The 18,200-nt window shown below is 41.8% G+C and overlaps 1 protein-coding gene across 1 annotated transcript in view; it reads left to right on the forward strand.

Annotated features, from left to right (window-relative positions):
* Positions 1-10,918, forward strand: part of PTCH2 (patched 2) — a 63,326-nt gene extending 52,408 nt beyond the window's left edge. Inside the window, exons 19-23 of the mRNA XM_088153764.1 lie at positions 265-402; positions 1,054-1,196; positions 2,757-2,856; positions 4,545-4,793; positions 6,797-10,918. Of these exons, the coding sequence (XP_088009890.1) occupies positions 265-402; positions 1,054-1,196; positions 2,757-2,856; positions 4,545-4,793; positions 6,797-7,213 (1,047 nt within the window). The 3' untranslated portion in view covers positions 7,214-10,918. The remainder of the gene's footprint in view (positions 1-264; positions 403-1,053; positions 1,197-2,756; positions 2,857-4,544; positions 4,794-6,796) is intronic.
* The last annotated feature ends 7,282 nt before the right edge of the window (positions 10,919-18,200 follow it).

Below are 18,200 nucleotides of genomic sequence, written 5' to 3' on the forward strand. Positions count from 1 at the left end.
GCCCTCCAAATATGTTGGGCTGCATTTTCCAGAATTCCCAACCAGCTTGCCCCTATTGGCCAGAGAGTCATTATGCATTTGAAGGATGCACTGCAGATGGTGCATTCATGATGTCTGTTAAACCCTTAGCAGCCCCAATTTTCTGCAAGAAGCATTGTTCATATATCATAGCTTGTGGATTTCTGTTCATAAGTGGTCTGTTATCCCATTGGGTTTGCTCGTTTTAAATGCTATACTTATCACTGTGATTTTTCTCTTATCTAGGTATTTGTTTTGGCAATGATGACAGTTGAGCTTTTTGGCATCATGGGCCTGATGGGCATCAAACTGAGCGCAATCCCCGTTGTCATCCTAATTGCTTCTGTAGGCATTGGTGTAGAATTTACTGTACATGTAGCCCTGGTAAGTAAGCAGTCACACAAGAATTGACATTTGCGCTGCTGTAGGACTCAATGGCTTATGATCTTAACTAGACTAGTGGCTCATTTGCACAACGTGCTAAGCTTGGTTAGCTTTAACCTTGGTTAGTTTGTTATGGCTTAGTGTGTTGAGCAGACCTAGCCTGTTGGTTACTTTATTGATCACTGAGTAACCAGGCTAAAGTGTTGTGTGAACTCAGTCAGTGCATCTTGCTGTCTTTAAACTTTGGTGGATATACACTTAACCCCCCCCCCCAACTATTTATTTATCTGGACCCACACTGAAAAGAATAGTATCAATGAATTAGCACCATAGTTTAAAGTGCATTTGTACTCTTTAAAGTTCTTTAACTAATCTGGATGGTTAGAGTGCAATTTAATCTACTCTAATTTTTGATACATGACTCTATAATTGGCTATCTTTCTGGATTATTTTACATTAGACTCTATTTTCCTTTTGAAAGAACTAGAGTGAGAACTGTAATTTCCAGGTGAAGATTTCTGCACTCCCATCAATGGCACCAGAATCAAGAACTGACCCAACCTATTAGGTCCCCTCAGGATCTGTGTGGCTACTAATCTCTATGATGGCTGCAAGATCCTCTTTTTAGTTATGTTCTGACTGTTTTTACAGGGGTTTCTCACAGCCATTGGCAGCCGGAACCTGCGCTCCACTGTGGCTTTAGAGCACATGTTTGCTCCTGTAATGGATGGTGCCGTTTCCACTCTGCTTGGTGTTCTTATGTTGGCAGGCTCAGAATTTGACTTCATACTGAGGTACTGTTCTTTCTTTTCCATTTGTTAAATATGTATATGTGTGTATTAGATTGATTCTCTGGATATATTCAAACAAAATGGCAAATATCCTATGGCCAGTCCCAAAGCCTTAGGCCATACGTCAGCAACATTTTTGCCCTTCTGGGGTATGTCACCAACAACTTGGAACTGCTGATCCATGTCTTAGAGTATCAGTAAGAAGAATGCTCTTTTTTGATGGATAATGGGGAATTTTAGTAATGTGATCTAGAAGAATAAGTCCAAGTAGTTAGTATCAGTAAGAAGAATGCTCTTTTTTGATGGATAATGGGGAATTTTAGTAATGTGATCTAGAAGAATAAGTCCAAGTAGTTAACTAACCAAGAAGGAAAGCAAAGCAAAATCTAATAAGATACACAGCTATCCTAAAGCAGGACTGGTACATTCTGCCAAATTTCAGTAATAGTAGAAATGTCTGAGGTAGAGGTGAGGATTTCTGTAGGATACTTCCTCATATCTGGCAACTTCTCCTTAAACAACTGTGCAGATATATAAGTAACAGGAGACTGGGTTGGCATAAAAAGGCCAGGTACCATTTTCAGCATGAAGCCATTCTGGGGGAGAACTTTTGGATTTATAACCTGGCATTGCATAACATCTCTGTGAGAGATATGGGAACCCAGGAAGCCTGAGAAGTAAGCATGTAGGGCCTGTAAACAACAGGCACTGGAATATTTTTTTTAAGCTAAACGTCTGTATACTATATATCTTAGCAACCTTCAGCTATGCAGTTGGACCACAGACCTCCCATCTGACCTTTATAGGATAGAGAAATGGAAGTGAGATCACCGACCACCCCCCTAAACTTTCCAGTTAGCAAAAGTTCCCCGTAGAGAATGTCAGTTTAGACAGAATGTGTGCAAGAGTATGGCAAGCAGTTGTTTCAGTATGTAATATGTATGTATTCTATCAATGCATAAATATGATAGTTATGAGGAAGTTAGTGTGCTAAGTAGGATAACTCCATACTCTGATAAAAAAAAATCTAGATGCTTTACCAACATTGATTACTATAGAGAGTAAGGAAGATGACCTTGACAGAAATATGCAAGAACTGTTACGTAGGCAAAAGGGGCTGAAACATTTTTTAAATCCAAAGAAATGAGATAACATTCAGAAGCAGCTCAGGCAGATTTCCTGATTCACTGGAGTATAAGAAGGAGGAGTTAGTGCAGCACAATCAGACTTGTAAGGTTCTGTTATTGCAGCCACTCTCAATAAAAGCAGTTTAGCCTTCCTATGGAGTTGATTTCCTGGTCTGGTCTACCTAGTGAGGCTTACAACTACCCTCTGGATAAATGCCTTTCTCTCCCCCTGGCTAAGTTCACACATTGCACTAATCCATTATGTGATTTGTTTGCTTACGGGTTTAGCATGACATGTGAACCTAGATATTGTGTTTCAGCTACTGGAATGGAGAAGGAAAGTAGAGGAGCAATTACTGAGTCTAGCAATGAAGGTCTTATTATGGGCAGATGAGCCAAACATGCGACAGTCACTAACTTCCATCTTCCATCCCAGGTATTTCTTTGCTGTGCTTACTATCCTGACTATTCTGGGGCTACTTAATGGCTTGGTGCTGTTGCCTGTGCTACTTTCTATTATTGGACCACCTGCAGAGGTAAGAGAATTTCTGTTTCTGAACAGCTTGCTCCACTGGAGAATTTTGATACATAAAAAAGAACAAAAGGGATTCTGAATCCCATTGCCAGGTCTTGTTGAGGGAAGTATCTGAGATGTTGTCCAGGTACTATGGAAAATCATTAGCAACAAGTAAATTGGACATCATTTTTTTAGTTTACCATCAATAAATTTCAGGGTTTGCTGTATGATTATGAAAGTCTTAATATTAAAGAAAATTAATATTGAATATAGTCAGACATGTCCTTTGAACTTTAAGAAAGCAGATCAGAATAAGTTCAGAACAATAATAAGTAAGATTCCATGTAAAAAGAAACTTAGTAACATGGGAAAGGAGTCCAAATTACGTAGGAATTCCTAAAGACTGAAATACTAAAAGCACATTTGCAAATAATTATAATCAAGCGGGGGGGGGGAGATGAAGAAGCTTATGTAGCTATAGAAGAACTTCAGGAAAAATTTGAAAATGAAGCAGGTCACATATAGCAGATGGAAAGAGGGTACAGTCATATAGATAACCTGAATCTATATATGTATATGGATAGCCTAGAACTGTAGCTATAGCGTCCTAAAACTAAAGCTTAGAATGAGCTGAGATAGGTGAGGGAAGTTAGGAACTATAACAATGGTTTCTTCAGATATGTTCTTCAGAATAAAAGGAAGAGAAAAAAAGCTGCTCATAAAGATGACAGAACAGCAATAGACGATAAAAAAGTGGCAGTCAGTCTTTGCAGAGAAGGTATACATTCCATAATGTTTGCCCTCCATGCATTTGACTTCACTAAAGCAGCTGGCTGACTATGGAATTTTAGACTGCATCAACTGAAGCATAGTTTCTGCTGATGAAGCCTAAAAAGAAAGAAAGAAGGAATTGCTCTGTTATATTCTGCATTGTCAGAATTCATCATGGATCCAATTCTGGCCACCACATCTTAAGAAAAATTGTGAAAAGTTGGAACTAGTGCAGAGAAGGGCAACAAAAGTTATCCCAGCTCTCAGAATTAATTCTTATAAGGAGAGGGTGAGGGAACTGGCTATGTATAGCCTTGAAACATGGATTATGTGAGCCAGAGATATGGTTATACTTTTAAGTACCTGGTGACTGAGATCTGTTCTCTGCTGCCCAGAGAATAATGATGCAGGGTGAGGTTGAATCTTAGAAAATATTTATTAACAGAAAGAGTAGTTCTACAGTAGAATCTACCCCCAAAAGAGAAGGTGAGCTTTCCTTCCTGAATGTGTTCAAGCAAAGGTTTGGTATGGATGCTTTAATCTGGATTCCTGCACTGATCAGGGGATTGGACTCCTTCCAGGTCTGTGATTCCTTGAGAAAACAACAGTACAGTGGAATACAGTTGTTCTGATCTGTACTGTTTCATCCCAGGGGTCCTATATCTTTTTCTTATTGGAAGTGCCAACTGAGATTTATAAAATTAAGAGCAATATCTGTCAGCTGTGATTTACCATTTGCTATACATAGGATAACTAGAGTTGCCTCTTTCAGCCCAATGCCCTTCAGATATAAGCTCTACTTGTAAGCAATTTTGGCGGGGGTGGGGTCCCAGTTTGAGCTGACTGCTTAGACAGTCACATTTGAAAGTACAACAGCTGGAGAACTTTTGCTAGTTCCCCTATTTCTACATGTGCTTCTTTCTTTTCATCATACAGGTCACACCAGCAGATAATGGCAGCCGCTTGCCAACACCGTCACCTGTCCCGCCGCCTATCAATCATCACAGTTTTTACATTCACCAACATGGAAATGCCTTTGGTGACTCCTCAGACTCAGAATACTACTCAGAGACAGTTAGTGCATCAGAGACTGGTGAAGATGACCGTGGCACATATATCATCTCCCCAGCACAATCACAGATCTTGGTCAAGGCCAGCAAAAGTCCTAATTTTCCCCAAATCACTGTGAGTATCCATCCGGGCTCAACAAAGCCAACTTTCTGGTTTTTCTAGATAGACATAGAAAGAGAAGACTCAAGGCTCCTAGATTCTAGCTCGAATAAGAGTGTATTTTCCCTAATTAATTGGAGGAGGAACAAAAGGAGGGACAAAAACAGAACTGGGATTGTTGATTTATTTTGTCTCTAATGCTTTAGTGGAAATGGGGCGTTTAAGGACCAAGGTTAGGTAAGGCCCTGGAAGGTAAAAGTCACAGGATCTTTGAAAAACTCTTAGGGAAAAGTAAATTGGAACAAAGGCACTAGATACTAGGATGTTTTTTCTCCCTTATTTTCTGTGTGCATAAGTGGAGAAGAGCCAGTGGAAGAGAATATAGGTAGCTCAGGACTGAACTGTTTGGTTGTTGGTGCTCTCTGAGCTTGGTTGTTTTCTTGTAGACATTTCATTACCAGACTAGGTAAAATCATTAGTGCCAGGGAGAGTAGGGTTTGCTGGCTGTTTATATATAGTACTTTGCCATGCCAGTCTTGGCTTCCTCCTTGATGGTTCCTTGATTAGGGTATTGTTTTCTCCCTGATTGTTTATCCGATGCTGTTTTCTGCTTATTTGGGTGTAGGCTGCTGCGGGGGCAAAATGTGTTCTGTCCGTTTGTTTCCTTCCTTGGCTTCTGACCATGTCTTTTAAATAATATGTAAATAGGGTTTATTTCTATGTACAGTGGTACCTCTACTTACGAACTTAATCCGTTCCGTGACTCTGATCGCAAGTCAAGTTGGTCGCAAGTCGAAGTAAATTTTCCCATAAGGTTCAATGTAATTACCATTAATCCGTTCCGGCGTCCGCGGACCACGCGGCAGGGGCGGAAAAACGGCCGCTGACCATGCGGCAGGGTGGAAAAAATGGCCGCGGACCACAGGGGCAGAAAAATGGCCGCGGACCACGTGGAACGGGCGGAAAATGGCCGCGGACCACGTGGAACGGGTGAAAAAAAGGCCGCGGACCATGTGGAACGGGCGGAAAATGGCTTGTAAGTCGAGGCGAATTCGTAAGTAGAGGTAAATTTTTGGGGCCGGAGCTGATGGTATCTCGAAAATTTCGTAAGTAGGGGCGTTCGTAAGTAGAGGTACCGCTGTATCTACTGTTGGCTGATTTATCTGAATGCCAAGCTTCCAGGAATTCCCTAGCATTTTTGGATTTGGATTGATCTAAAATGTTAACAGTTTCTCAGTTGAAAGTGCAGTTGACTCTATCCACGTGTTCAAGATTAAGCAGTTTTCGTCATGTCTTGTGACTGCCAGTTGGTGTTCATAGATGGAGTCTGCCAGTCTTCTACCTGTCTGTCCTACACAGTGGCTGTTACGGTTTTTATACTGTATGTTGTTGATGATTCCTGCTTTTTTTTCTTTGGTTACTGAGTTTTCTAATTTGCTTAAAATGTTTTGGAGGGATGTTGTTGGTTTGCATGCTACAGTGATGCCAAACAGTTGTGAAAGTCTGTTGGTTGTCTTGCAGATGTTTTTGATATACAGGAGCATTATCCTTTTTGTAGGTTGTAATAGTTGTGTTGCGGTGGGTTGTGGAGTTAGGCACTTTTTGATGAAGACCGCATCTGATGATGTTACCTACCCTGGCAATGAAATATCTGCAAGAAGACAGCCAAGCTCAGAGAGCACCAAGGACCCAATATTGGAGAACCACATTGAGATTTAATAATTTAGACTGAGAAAACAAGACTTTAGGTGGTATTCTAAGGTCAAATAAAAGTATTACAACAGAAAATACTGAAGAGAGTTGCTTTTTAGAAGTCTTTTCTCATGACTTGATAAACAGTGAAGAACATTGTCCTTTCTTATTATGCCTCTATGTTTCTTTGCGGAGTTAATGTTTTTATTTTTAAATGGTATGGGAAGCATTGTCATGAGAAATGCTTACTCAGAGCAATATTTTGTTACTGTGCTATTCCTTTCTATACCTAACTTGCTCACAGTAGTCTTTTCTCTCCTGAACAGGTGGTAAAAAGCTACAAGACAAGCCTAGAATCACCTTTATCATTGTGCAGCCCGGAATGGACCCAACCCACAACTCCTGGTGGCCGTTTACCAGCAGCTGTCACAGAAATCAAAGGTTGTTTGCAGCAGCAAGAACAGCCCAATCACAGACTAGGGTCTCAGTTGGCTCAGTCTGCTCCCAATCCTCCTTGGACTGACTCCATTACCCACAGCTCCAAAATACCACCTTTAGGACCTGGTGGCACTTTTACCACAGTTACAGCCACTGCCTCAGTGATGTTGGCCTTGCACCCATCTTTGCCTGGATCTTGCCGGGGCTATACACATGAGGGATTTGAATCTGATGATAGCTCTGAGAAACCTGGCCCAAATCCATCTGACAGTTTGGAACTACAGGACCTAAAGCAGAATCATTAGCCATCCACTTTGCCAAGCCAAGCCATTGGCTCTAGAACTCCTGCCTCAGGGCTGGTAGGCATCCCAAGTGGGCATGGGGGCCAGATACATCCCACATCACAGATTGTGAAGTTGGCTGTATTTATGGAAACTCTCACACTGTGTCTAACTAACTGCAGGCATAATCAGTGCTGCTGAGAAAAAAGAGACCAGATTATTTTCAGTATCCATATTGTAAAAAGGTTGATAGGAGAATCTCTCAGCAATTCCAGGTGTGTCTGGCACCAAAAAGCGTTCTGATTTCTTGGGTGTCAGGGCTTAGATTCTGTACCCTTAGTTTGGACCAGTGACCCATTTAACATCAGGCCTACTTGAATATGAAAAATGAAAGTGACCATTCTCCATAAGCTGTGTGAACCATCTCATGGCCTTTTTTGGGCTAGTTGCCCAAACAGCCACCCTCCCATGGAGAAAACAGGACTCGATTATGCGTGGGGAACTCTCCCACATTGTGCTGCTATTCTTTTATTTTTATTAATATTATTATAATTATTATTATTTTAAGCTGTATAAAGAGTCACAAACCCTCCCCTTTATAATTATAATAATTATTTTTATTATTTTCACGGCTCCCTCAATAAACATGTGGCAATTTCCCTTTAAGGGGAAACACCAGGGTGAAGTTGTAATGGGGAGAGCACCCCTGTTGTAATGTGGAGTGGAGGGAGAATGCAATGGTGGGGCACAATGTGTCTTAAGGTTCTATGCAAACTGTGTGGGACAGGCTGCATTTTGCTCTTGTTCCCATCAGCAGTACTGCCTGTCCTAGCATCTGCAATGTGGCTGTTCTGGATCCTGTTCCTCCCCCCTCCCAGACTCTATAAATTATCTCTTTGCTTGCCTCTTGTATCACCTGAAAATGTTCATCACACAAATGTCCCCTAAGCAATCTCTAATTAGTGTTTAAATGTTCTGCTTCATGACTAATGGAAGACAGGGATTTTTCAAGATAATTTGTGATTTCCTCCACCCAGGAAAAATCAGAGTTGGGTCTTCAAACACCAGAGAAAGATAGATTTATCCCTATTCCTGGGACCTGACACAATGCCAGAGTACATAATGCCTGAATACTTATGTTGATAATAAAGGCTGTGTTGCACATAAGGATTAAAGGTATCTAGAAAAAAAACAACACTCAAAGAAGATGGCCAGATCTTTGTATGGTAAAGTCAGTAGTGTACTTTCCTCACTGAGGGAGTATATGAAATAAGGTCACTCACTCCATGTTGTTATTGGGGTGATGGCACATGTACCAGTTGAGATCTTTTTACATATGTGTTTTTCTCTGCTAACTGGCTTCCTGATCTTTATGGTTGTAGTAGAAATACTCAAGCCACACTTGATAGCCGATGGGTTCTCTTTTCCTCTCTGCCAGAGGATATTTCTATGTAAAAGAAACTTTATGTGTGAAACTGCCCTTTGATTTTATTTTGAGAGATTTTGAGGTGACAGAAACCTTTTCCATTCAGCAAGAACTTGATGCAGTTGTCAGAGCAGAAATGTTTGATCTCCTGCCTAATTGAATATGGTAGTTGCTATTTCTATTCTTGAATTCTCTTTCTGGTTCAGCTTCTTTGGTAGAAAATGTAAAAATGAATTATCATCTGGCAACAGGATGCTTCTAAAGGAGAAGTCCCAATTCCATTATATATGCTTGGTTTCTGCATAACCAAGTCAATATTGCTTTATAAAAGAGTTTGGTTTTTCCATTCTATTCCAGAATGTCAGCCTGCATTCTGCATGAAATTTAAAGTGCTGGTTTCAAGCCAGGTCTAGTCTGGGCATCACAAGAGAATGACTTGACACTATATATGTTAAAACACAAATTTTCCTGGATTTAAAACAGTTTAAAATGATTTATTTATTCTTTTCTTTCTGTCCTTTTCCAAAGGAGAAAAGGATGGCAGCTGGAGCAATATTTTCTTTTGGTTAGGTCTATTTGCATGAGGTTACCAACATCTCTATGTTAAGCTACTCCCTATTTAAGTTAGCATCAAATCAAATGATATATTTTCTTAATGTGCTATTCTTTCATCTGCTGGATTTTCAGTCTGCCAAACATGGCAATTTTCCACAAAGAATAAGAAGGCAAGGCATACGGATTTAGATGATTTCATTAGTCACCTGCATCAATCCAATAGGCCGGGGAGAAGGCAACTCAATGTCCTCTGAATATTTTGCAGTTCAACTTCCTTTAGTCCTAGCATAGCCACTGGCAAGGAATTGTGGGAGTTGTAGTCCAAAACATCAAGTAGGCACTAAGTTGTCTACCCATGCTGGTTGCAGGAAATGTAGAGTTGAAAACAGAGGCTGCAACTGGCAATGCTTTTAAGTGAAGGACTTTTGACACCTTGAGATGGAAACAATCTAACCTTTTATAGACATTCATGCAAACACATGCAGCCTTCTTATAAAAGATGAAATGATTCAAAACAAAATTATGTATCAGTGAAGACAGGTAAATAGTTTTAACTGGTCCTGATTATAGGTTTGGGGATTTCAGAAATCAGGAAGCCCCTCCCCATAAATTTTTAGGCATGATGCTGCCCAACATTTAGACACTAATAGTTTTCTATTTTAACCATGGTATTAATGTGTCCAATAAGTTAACCTTTTAAAGCATTGTCAGTGTGACTGTCTACTAGCTGTTTTTAGTAGCATGGGTGTCGCTCTGAGGGCTTCACTTGAACTTGTGACATGCTTAGAAAAAAAATGATATTATCCCCTTGAGCACAGTGGCTGTTATCACAATCACCCAATATTCTTGCGAGAGAGAGAGAGAGCAGAGTTTATTCTTGTTGGAATCCATTTCCCATTGACATTCTTCCTTTTAAACCCCAGGCACTTTAACCCCCTCCCTTCACCCAAGAACTGCTGTAATTTTATTCCCCAGCCAAAGTTGGATTCACTTCCTGTTGCCAAGGGAATGTTCTGCTGAAGTTTTCACATTTGGTGTAAGGTAAAAGCTTCAGTAGGTTTATGCCTGTTGTTAAAATGAATGCATTAAGTTTATTTTAAACTATCACTGATTTCTGGAGTCCAGAGAAATTTCCCAAAACAAATTTGCCATATGGCCATTGACCATGTTTGAAAATGTTTGAAGTTTTCCTACCATTAAATTCCTTCCACCCATCCACTGACTAAAAATAACTCACTGCTTCTAGAAAACCATCCTTTCCCCGCACCAAGTCTGGGACCAGTGAAACATGATGGAAAGTGGACACATTGTATGTGTATTTGTGTGTGTGTGTGTGCATGTGAGTATGTAGTGGGTGTGCTAGAGATCTGTTAACCTGAGAAAGTTGTCATGCCATATAAATTATTTATATGAAAAAGAAAGATTTATTTTTGTAGTTTGTACAGACTTCTAGCTTTGCAATGGAATTTTTATTTTTAAAAGTAAATATATATTATATATAAACCTATCTTCTAGTGATCCTGTGTATTGTTCTTTGTTCCACACTGATGTTGAAGAACCTGTGATTTTTCTAGATGTGGACCTGGAGTGGAAGGTTTCCATCTGAAAAATAGTGCTTGGCTAAAAGATTACACCTAATTGATAGCACAAATTATTTCATTATACATTTGTGGCATCTTGCCCTGTATCTTCAGTTTCACTTAAGGAAATCTGTTTTGATGGACTGTATCAGTTTGTATAAAATAAAATATCTGCAGAGACATGCATAGCTGGATGTCTTCCATAAAGATTAAATTGTGCCCCAAGAAAACGCAAACGCTGTAAGCAAAATATTTTAAAATATAATTTACATTTTTAAAAACTATATTACTGCCCTTTGCAAGGTTTACAGAGTTTAAATTATATTTTTAAAGCACATAATGAATCACAAGAAAAAAGTGGGGTATTTGCTAGAGAAACACTGAAGGTTCCCACTCGGTGTTCATTTTGTGTTTTCAGCTTGTTGCATTTTTAAAAATGCAACTTGAATGGTTTTCCTGATCATTTTTCACAGGGGATTCTAAATAACTTTTTAGCTGTAAGTCAGTGTTGTCCAAAGTTGGCCACTTTAAGATGAGTGGACTTCAACTCCCAGAATTCCCCAGCCAGCACAGCTGGCTGGGGAATTCTGGGAGTTGAAGTCCACTCATCTTAAAGTGGCCAACTTTGGACAACACTGCTGTAAGTTTTTATCTGTGAATATTGACAAGAAGAGATAACAAAGTTCAGGAGAGACTATGTAAAGCCAAGTGTAAATTTCAAGCTAATACAGCTTTTTATGCAATCTATGCAAAAAAGCATCATTTCTGAAAATACACATCAATATTGACATCAGCAAATAGACTATCAAGAAAAGGGCTCTTATAGACTCAGGCAGCAACAACTCTGCAGGACAGAAAATTCAAAGTAAACAGGCAGAGAACTGAGGCTTATGAATGAACAACTTGAAAACAATGGTTCAAGGGTATACTTTAGCTCTGCTCTTTTGAAAATGAGAGGTAGATTACAGGAGGAAGGCCTGCATCTGTGTTTTACATTACCCTGGGAACATCCTAGATGGCACACAGTTCTCCGGTATCAAAATGAGTTAACCCATCCCCATTGTCACCCCTCCTGGAAAGAAGAGTTTTTCTACTCTCCACCTCCCTCTTAGTAGCGGCTGTACTGCAGCTGTCTGGAAGTGTTTATTTTTCCATGGTGTGTGTAGGAAGCCAGCGCAGAGCAGGGCATAGCTCTCCATGTGCATGGATGTGTCTTGTCAGCAGCCACAGGCACCACAGCTGTGCCAATTCCACAAGCAGAGCAACAAACAGAATGAAGAAAAACAAACTGAGATCAGAGTTCCCTCACACATCACTGAAGCCGAGAGGTTCATTTAGGGGTGTTCACTTAAAAAGCAATGTGACTTCTTTGTCCTACGATTTTGCATTTTGCAGTGTGCAATGGCTTTAGCAAAGGGGCTTGTTTATGAGAACAAACAATGGATAGGCAGATGTCTGATGCACCAATATATAACTTTAATTCAAAATTACGGATACTCCCAAGAGAAAGAATGTGGAATCTTCCTAGAAGGGAAGAAGGGCTGTCCTTGCTAATTCATTTCAGATTAGCAGCTGAAGTAGCTGTCTCTGCTGAACAGGGATTTAAACTCAGCCTATAAAAGTGCAGTTAATGGAGTGTTACTAGTGTATTACAAATGAATGCATTCCTAACATGAGAAATGGTCCTTTTCAAAAATCTTGTTTCAAGGTGGTTGTTATGAGTCCTGTAGAAGACACAGTGCCAAGCCCTAATCCTTGCATCCCTACCTTCTTGCCAATTAAGTATCAGGTGAACAAAGTAGCTAAGCTGCTTCTTACCCTTATATACCAACCCACAATGGTTCTATAAGATTCCAAGCTCAGCGTCTGTCTGTTAAAAGCACCATTCTTTCCTTTCTCAAGCAAGCTGCTTCATAGCATGATGTCAGTCCATTTCTCAGGAAGAATCAGCTTCTTGCTAAAAGCTTGAATGTATTTTGCTTCTGTTCTTCAACCATAGTAGCACCTTCAGGAAGTTTTTGTCTTCTAATTTACATACTTCACTTGACTGCTACAGCAGTTGCCATTTCATTATTTCATCATTTCATTTCATTTTTTAAATCAATGTATATGGCCACCCATCTTGCAAATGAGACTCTGGGTGGCTAACAACATATTACGACATTAAAAAAAGCATTAGTGAAATAAAGAACCAAGAATGGTCAGCAAGGATGAACCCAATAAGACAATAAACAGAAGCCACTGAACGAGCCATCTAACCTTCTGACCCCCAGGCCCTGGAGCATATCCAGGTATTTAACACTTTACAGAAGGCCAGCAGGGTTGGGGCAGTCTGATCTTGGGGGGGGGAGGGTGATATGGTGTTCCAGAGGGCAGATGATGCAACAGAAAAGGCACATTTCCGAGGTCCCATAAGTTGACATCCTTTAATTGAAGGGACCCGAAATGTGCCCCTCCTGTCAAATCCAGTGGGATGGGTGGAAAAAATAGGGAAGGGCAGTCCTACAAATAACTTGGCCCTATGCCATGGAGGGCTCTGTAGATGACAATCAGCACCTTGAATTCCACCTGGAAGCATACTGGGAGTCAGTGCAGCCCATGGAGCAGAAGTGTAACATGGTCATAGTGAGGTGTGCCCATGACTGACTGCACCACCACATTCTGGACCAGCCCAATTTCCAGATGGTCCTCAAGGACATCCCCTTGTAGAGTGCATTGTGGTCATCCTTGCCACGGACTCTGTGGCTATTCCTGTATGTGACAAAAGCCTTCCCGGATTCATCATTGCACTACAACGTACACTTATACACTCATAGTAAGAAGCAACGTATAGTTCTACCATATATTGCTTCTGAAGTTACTGTTAAAATTCTTATACAGAAACATTCCTGAACGTTCTCCTTGGTCCTCTCCCTGTTGCTTTTCTTTTACACTTTGGTAACTGGACAAATAAAATATGTACTTACTTGCATTAGGCAAAGTTAAATTGTGGGATTCACTGCCAACAGATGTGATGACCCCCAAATCTTAAAAGGGACTGGATGAATTCATGGAGACTGCACTAGAAATGGCTGCTACTTTTGCTGCTATCACAAATCACATCTGCCATGCCCTGAATCCCAGCTGGTAGGGGGCAACCGTAGAAGAGGGCAATTGCCTTTCTGCCCATGTCTGTGAGCTTTTCTCAGATGAGAAAATGCTGGACTAGATGAGCCATTGGCCTGATCCAGCACAGCTTGTCATATATTCTTGTGTTCTACTTCTTTTACTCATCTATAGAAATGGGTCAAGTACTGCATTGGGTATGAATGATGTACTACCTTTTTTCCTATCATTTTTGTTGTGAATGGAGAAAAAGTAGCATATAAGGACAAAGAACATTATATGCACGAACCTGTGTGGTTGTCCCCAGCATGTTTAGCTAACCGAGGTATATGGAATGGCCATTATATTGAGCGGGTGATTGCTGGAGTAAAGAAGGAAAAAACCCTTTTTTCTTAGTTTCTGCCATCAAACTACTCATTCAGCTGTATCTTGACTATTATAAACATGTACCTGGGATACTACAGGTGCAATCTGGGGACACTTGTAGCACAAAATGATATACCAGAAATTGATACACCATACTGAACCATGCATTTCATAAACGATTTCTAACAACTACATGGTGGTTCATTACTTTTTTCAGTATACACAAGTAACAGGAAACCCATCTTTATTTTGCTTACCCCAGGGAGCAAAATAGGGCACTTGCTGACATTTATTAAAAGACCAAATTTATTCCTTAAAACAGATCCATCACATGCCAGGTTAGGTCTGAACAGTCAGGAATCTGCCTTGTTTGCCTCTCTACTGAAATCAGCAGACAGACTACAATCCTAGTTGGACCCTGCCAACCACACAGGCAATTTTAACTTAAAGTGCAGTAGAGAAGGCTTTGAGAAGAGACGTTTGGCAGGACTGGGCATCATGATAACAAGATACTCAGTTTCAAGGCTGCTTGTTCCTGAGGCACTGGGCCCATTTGTATTCAGAGGCAGAAGGTGAAGAATGAAGAATGAAAAATGAAGATGTCAGTGAAAGTTTGTGGGCAAGGGACGCACAATAATTGTGATTGCTGTTGCTCTTTTCACAAGTAATTAAAAAGAGAGAGAGAGACCACTACTAAAGTAAACATTCAGCCTGTTGATAATCTCAATGGGAAAGGAATTCATCTTGTTTTTAAAAACTGAAAAATCTGTTTAACTAATAGGGTAAAAGAAATGCATGCACCCTGGGAATCAGAACCTCTCTCAAACCCCTTCAACTCTTAGGGACTGTTTTTCTTCAGCCTTGATTTAACTGAAGGCAATCAGCCTTTCACACATATGCTATAGATACTAATGCATGCGTCAACACACACAAGTGCATCAGTCCCAGGAAAGCTGATATTTGACTGGATTCTCTTTGTCTTTATGATAATTGAAGACCCAACATTAAATAAGTGAATAAATGAATCCCCACTCAGGTATTGCCTATTTGAGCAATGTATAGGATTTTGTTCTTCCAGCTGCTTTCAGCCTCTAACACACTTCAAAACCCTGAACACTGTTTCCAGGCAGAAAAGAGAACTGGAATCTATTGATAGATTTCAGGATGATTTACAAGGATTTCCAGTTTCCAATTGTTTAGCAACAGCAGCAATAAAATGACATATGTTTTACATATTTACATAAATTATAATACTGAACTGCCAGGTGAAGGGAGTGGATATATTTGTGGAAGGTCTGATCTGTTCAGTTCTCCTCAGAACAAACTCTAGTTCTGAAAATTGTTCAGTTTTGAATCTGACTCCAGACCTTTAAGTCCTGGAAACAAAAAACAAGCCTGCTCACTTCTTTTGTTTCCCGCCTTTCATTCAGAAGCTCAAGGCAGCAAACAAAATGCCCCCTGCTATTTTCCCCCACATCAACCTATGAGATAAATTGAGCTGAGAGAAAGCAACTAGCCCAAAGTCACCCAGCTCTCACCATTCCTAATCCATTCCTGGCTCCTTAGACTTGTCCTTCCTCCTCTTACCATCCCCTTATCTCCCTGCCCTCTATAGCGGTTTTTGTCAAGGCAAGTTGTCTCCCAGCTCCCACAGCCACCCTAACAAAGGGACTCTGTCCCCGGCTGCTGCCCAGGCCTCAACACCCTGAGACTGCTCTCCACAGGCCACCGGTAGAGGTCCTCCAGGAGGCCCATTGTAGCTTCCTTGGGCTTACCACCAGTCAGCTGATTCGCAAAAAATGGGCCAGGGCCTGCAACCTAGTTCACTGACCCTGCAAGCAATAATGCAACTACAAACTCACACAAGCAACCCCCAAGCAAAAGTGCAAATAGGGAATACAGTATAGCAATATCTAAAGTGGGTTTCCATGCCACAGACCATTCACACCCCAGAGTTTTCTAGGCAAGCATCCTTGACCATCAAGTTTGCTAATAGTTATTTGCCACGGGCTGCATAAAATAATTCAAGTGGCAAACAAATATTTGATTTTGGACTGTGGTTTTTTGTACCAAGTTTAATTTGAGAAGGCCTTTGAAATATACAGATGCGACTATAATACTCTTGTTCCCCAAAAAATGCGACACACCTCGCTTCCCCCCCCCCCCCCAGCTCTTATAGGATGGGTGTTCGTTTAATCGGGCGATTCCCTTCTTTTCCAAACGTTTACTTAATCGTCCCTGAATGGATAACGTTTGAGAAGTGCTGCCCTTTCAGAAAAAGCAAAATGAAGTTCTGAAGTCCAGTAAGCAAAGCGGAGCCTCGGCTGCGACGGGCTGAGGCGTCCCGGCCCGAAAAGTCTCGGCCAGTCCCGGGCTAACGGCGACGCGGCAGCGCCCACCCGCAAGCGCTCAGCGCCGAGAGCTCCTCCTGAAAAGCGCCGCGGAGCCTGGAAGCGTTGCGGGAGGAGCGCCCCGCCGACGGCACCGCCGGGACCGGGAAAAGGCCAGTTGGCGGGCGGGGCGCTGCGCTCCTCTCCTCTCCAAGAGGCGCCTTCTCCGCCTCTTGAACTCGGGACGCAACCTTCCTGCCGGAGGCCCGTCGGTGCCCTCCCCGCCTGCTGGGTGGTCCGTAATTAATCCCCCGCCACAGGCGGTACGGGACTTACACGTCCTCGCCCAGCAGGCCTCCCCGCCTAATCCCCGGTTCTTGTTACTCGCCTCGGGGGGCCGCCAGCACCTCCAAGAGCCCCTCGTCTCTCCGCCCCCCGCTTTTCCTGTCCGATTCAGTGATGAAGAGGGAGAGCGCAATGAATACGGCAGAATCAGACGCCTTTCTCCCCCACCTCCCCCAGTGGTCGTAACCTTCCCCAAGGCTTTCATCAATGCTGCGCGGACTTCCTGGGAAATCCGGGCTGGCCTGCGCTGGGGCGACAGACGGGAAGCACTGCTAGTCCCGGAGAGTGGAAACGAAGGTGACGGAGTAAAAAAAAAAAGAAAGTAGTAAAACGTAAAACAAGGGAACAGCCCCAAAGAGAAGCTCCGAGATACCGAGAAGCCTGTCTTCCTGCTCCCCGTTTTGCATGACAAAAGCCCAGCTGCAGAGATGGCACCGTCCCTCCCCCGCCACGCCAAATTCCCCTCCCCAATTACCAATCAGGCCCATTATGTGGCGACAATAGCCGCCAGCTCGGTGGCCCACCCAAGCAGCTAACCTACAGCCACAGCATCTGCATTTTGAAGCCCTGTTGCTTGCGTGGGGGCATCAACACGCAAATACACCAGTACAGCTGCAACCATGTGAGTAAAGCAAAAGAGAACGTCAGTAGTAGGGGTGACACCCCTATGTATGAATTAGGGCGAGTAATCAATACTGTATCACTTTTTTAAAAACTTTTCTCCCCTCCAAATTGTACTTTCCCTTATTTGCACAACAGGTGTACAGATCTGGTATTTTAGCTTTCAGAAATGGGCACATTTCATTAGTGATGTTACTCAAGATGGTAATCAAGAGGCAGAACTTTGAGAAAAGGCTTTAAGGGAGGTAGCATGAAGGAACATGGAGACAAGCAGAGGAACATTTCCTCCTTAACCATCACCAAAGCAGAGGAGTGCCCTAGTTTCCTTCACTGGGGAAGGTACCTCTTCCCTTTCTATGAAGCAGAGGGGTACAGTAAGAGTATATAGTAACAAGAAGGGCTGATGATTAAAAAAAACAAAAAATATGGCCTTAACTGTAGATTAAAGGAGGTTTTTTTTAAAATTATGGTTCCACAGTGCCCACTAGTGGTCAGAGCTGTTTATGCAGCTATGGAAGGAAAAACCACAAGGCACAATTGGCAGAATAAGAGTTCAGGTAAAACAGGAGTGAAGCGATACATTTGTGCTTCTGCACAGAAATAGGCAGCTAGATGGGAATAGTATCTTGGCTGCTGAGAAGGAGATCCTGAAATATAATCTCCAAACGAAGGCAAGCCAGCAA

This window comes from Python bivittatus, unplaced genomic scaffold (genome assembly GCF_059951505.1).
Source record: "Python bivittatus isolate LINGU-HERP-01145 unplaced genomic scaffold, Pbiv_v1 ctg000700_np1212, whole genome shotgun sequence".
Classification (NCBI taxonomy): domain Eukaryota; kingdom Metazoa; phylum Chordata; class Lepidosauria; order Squamata; family Pythonidae; genus Python; species Python bivittatus.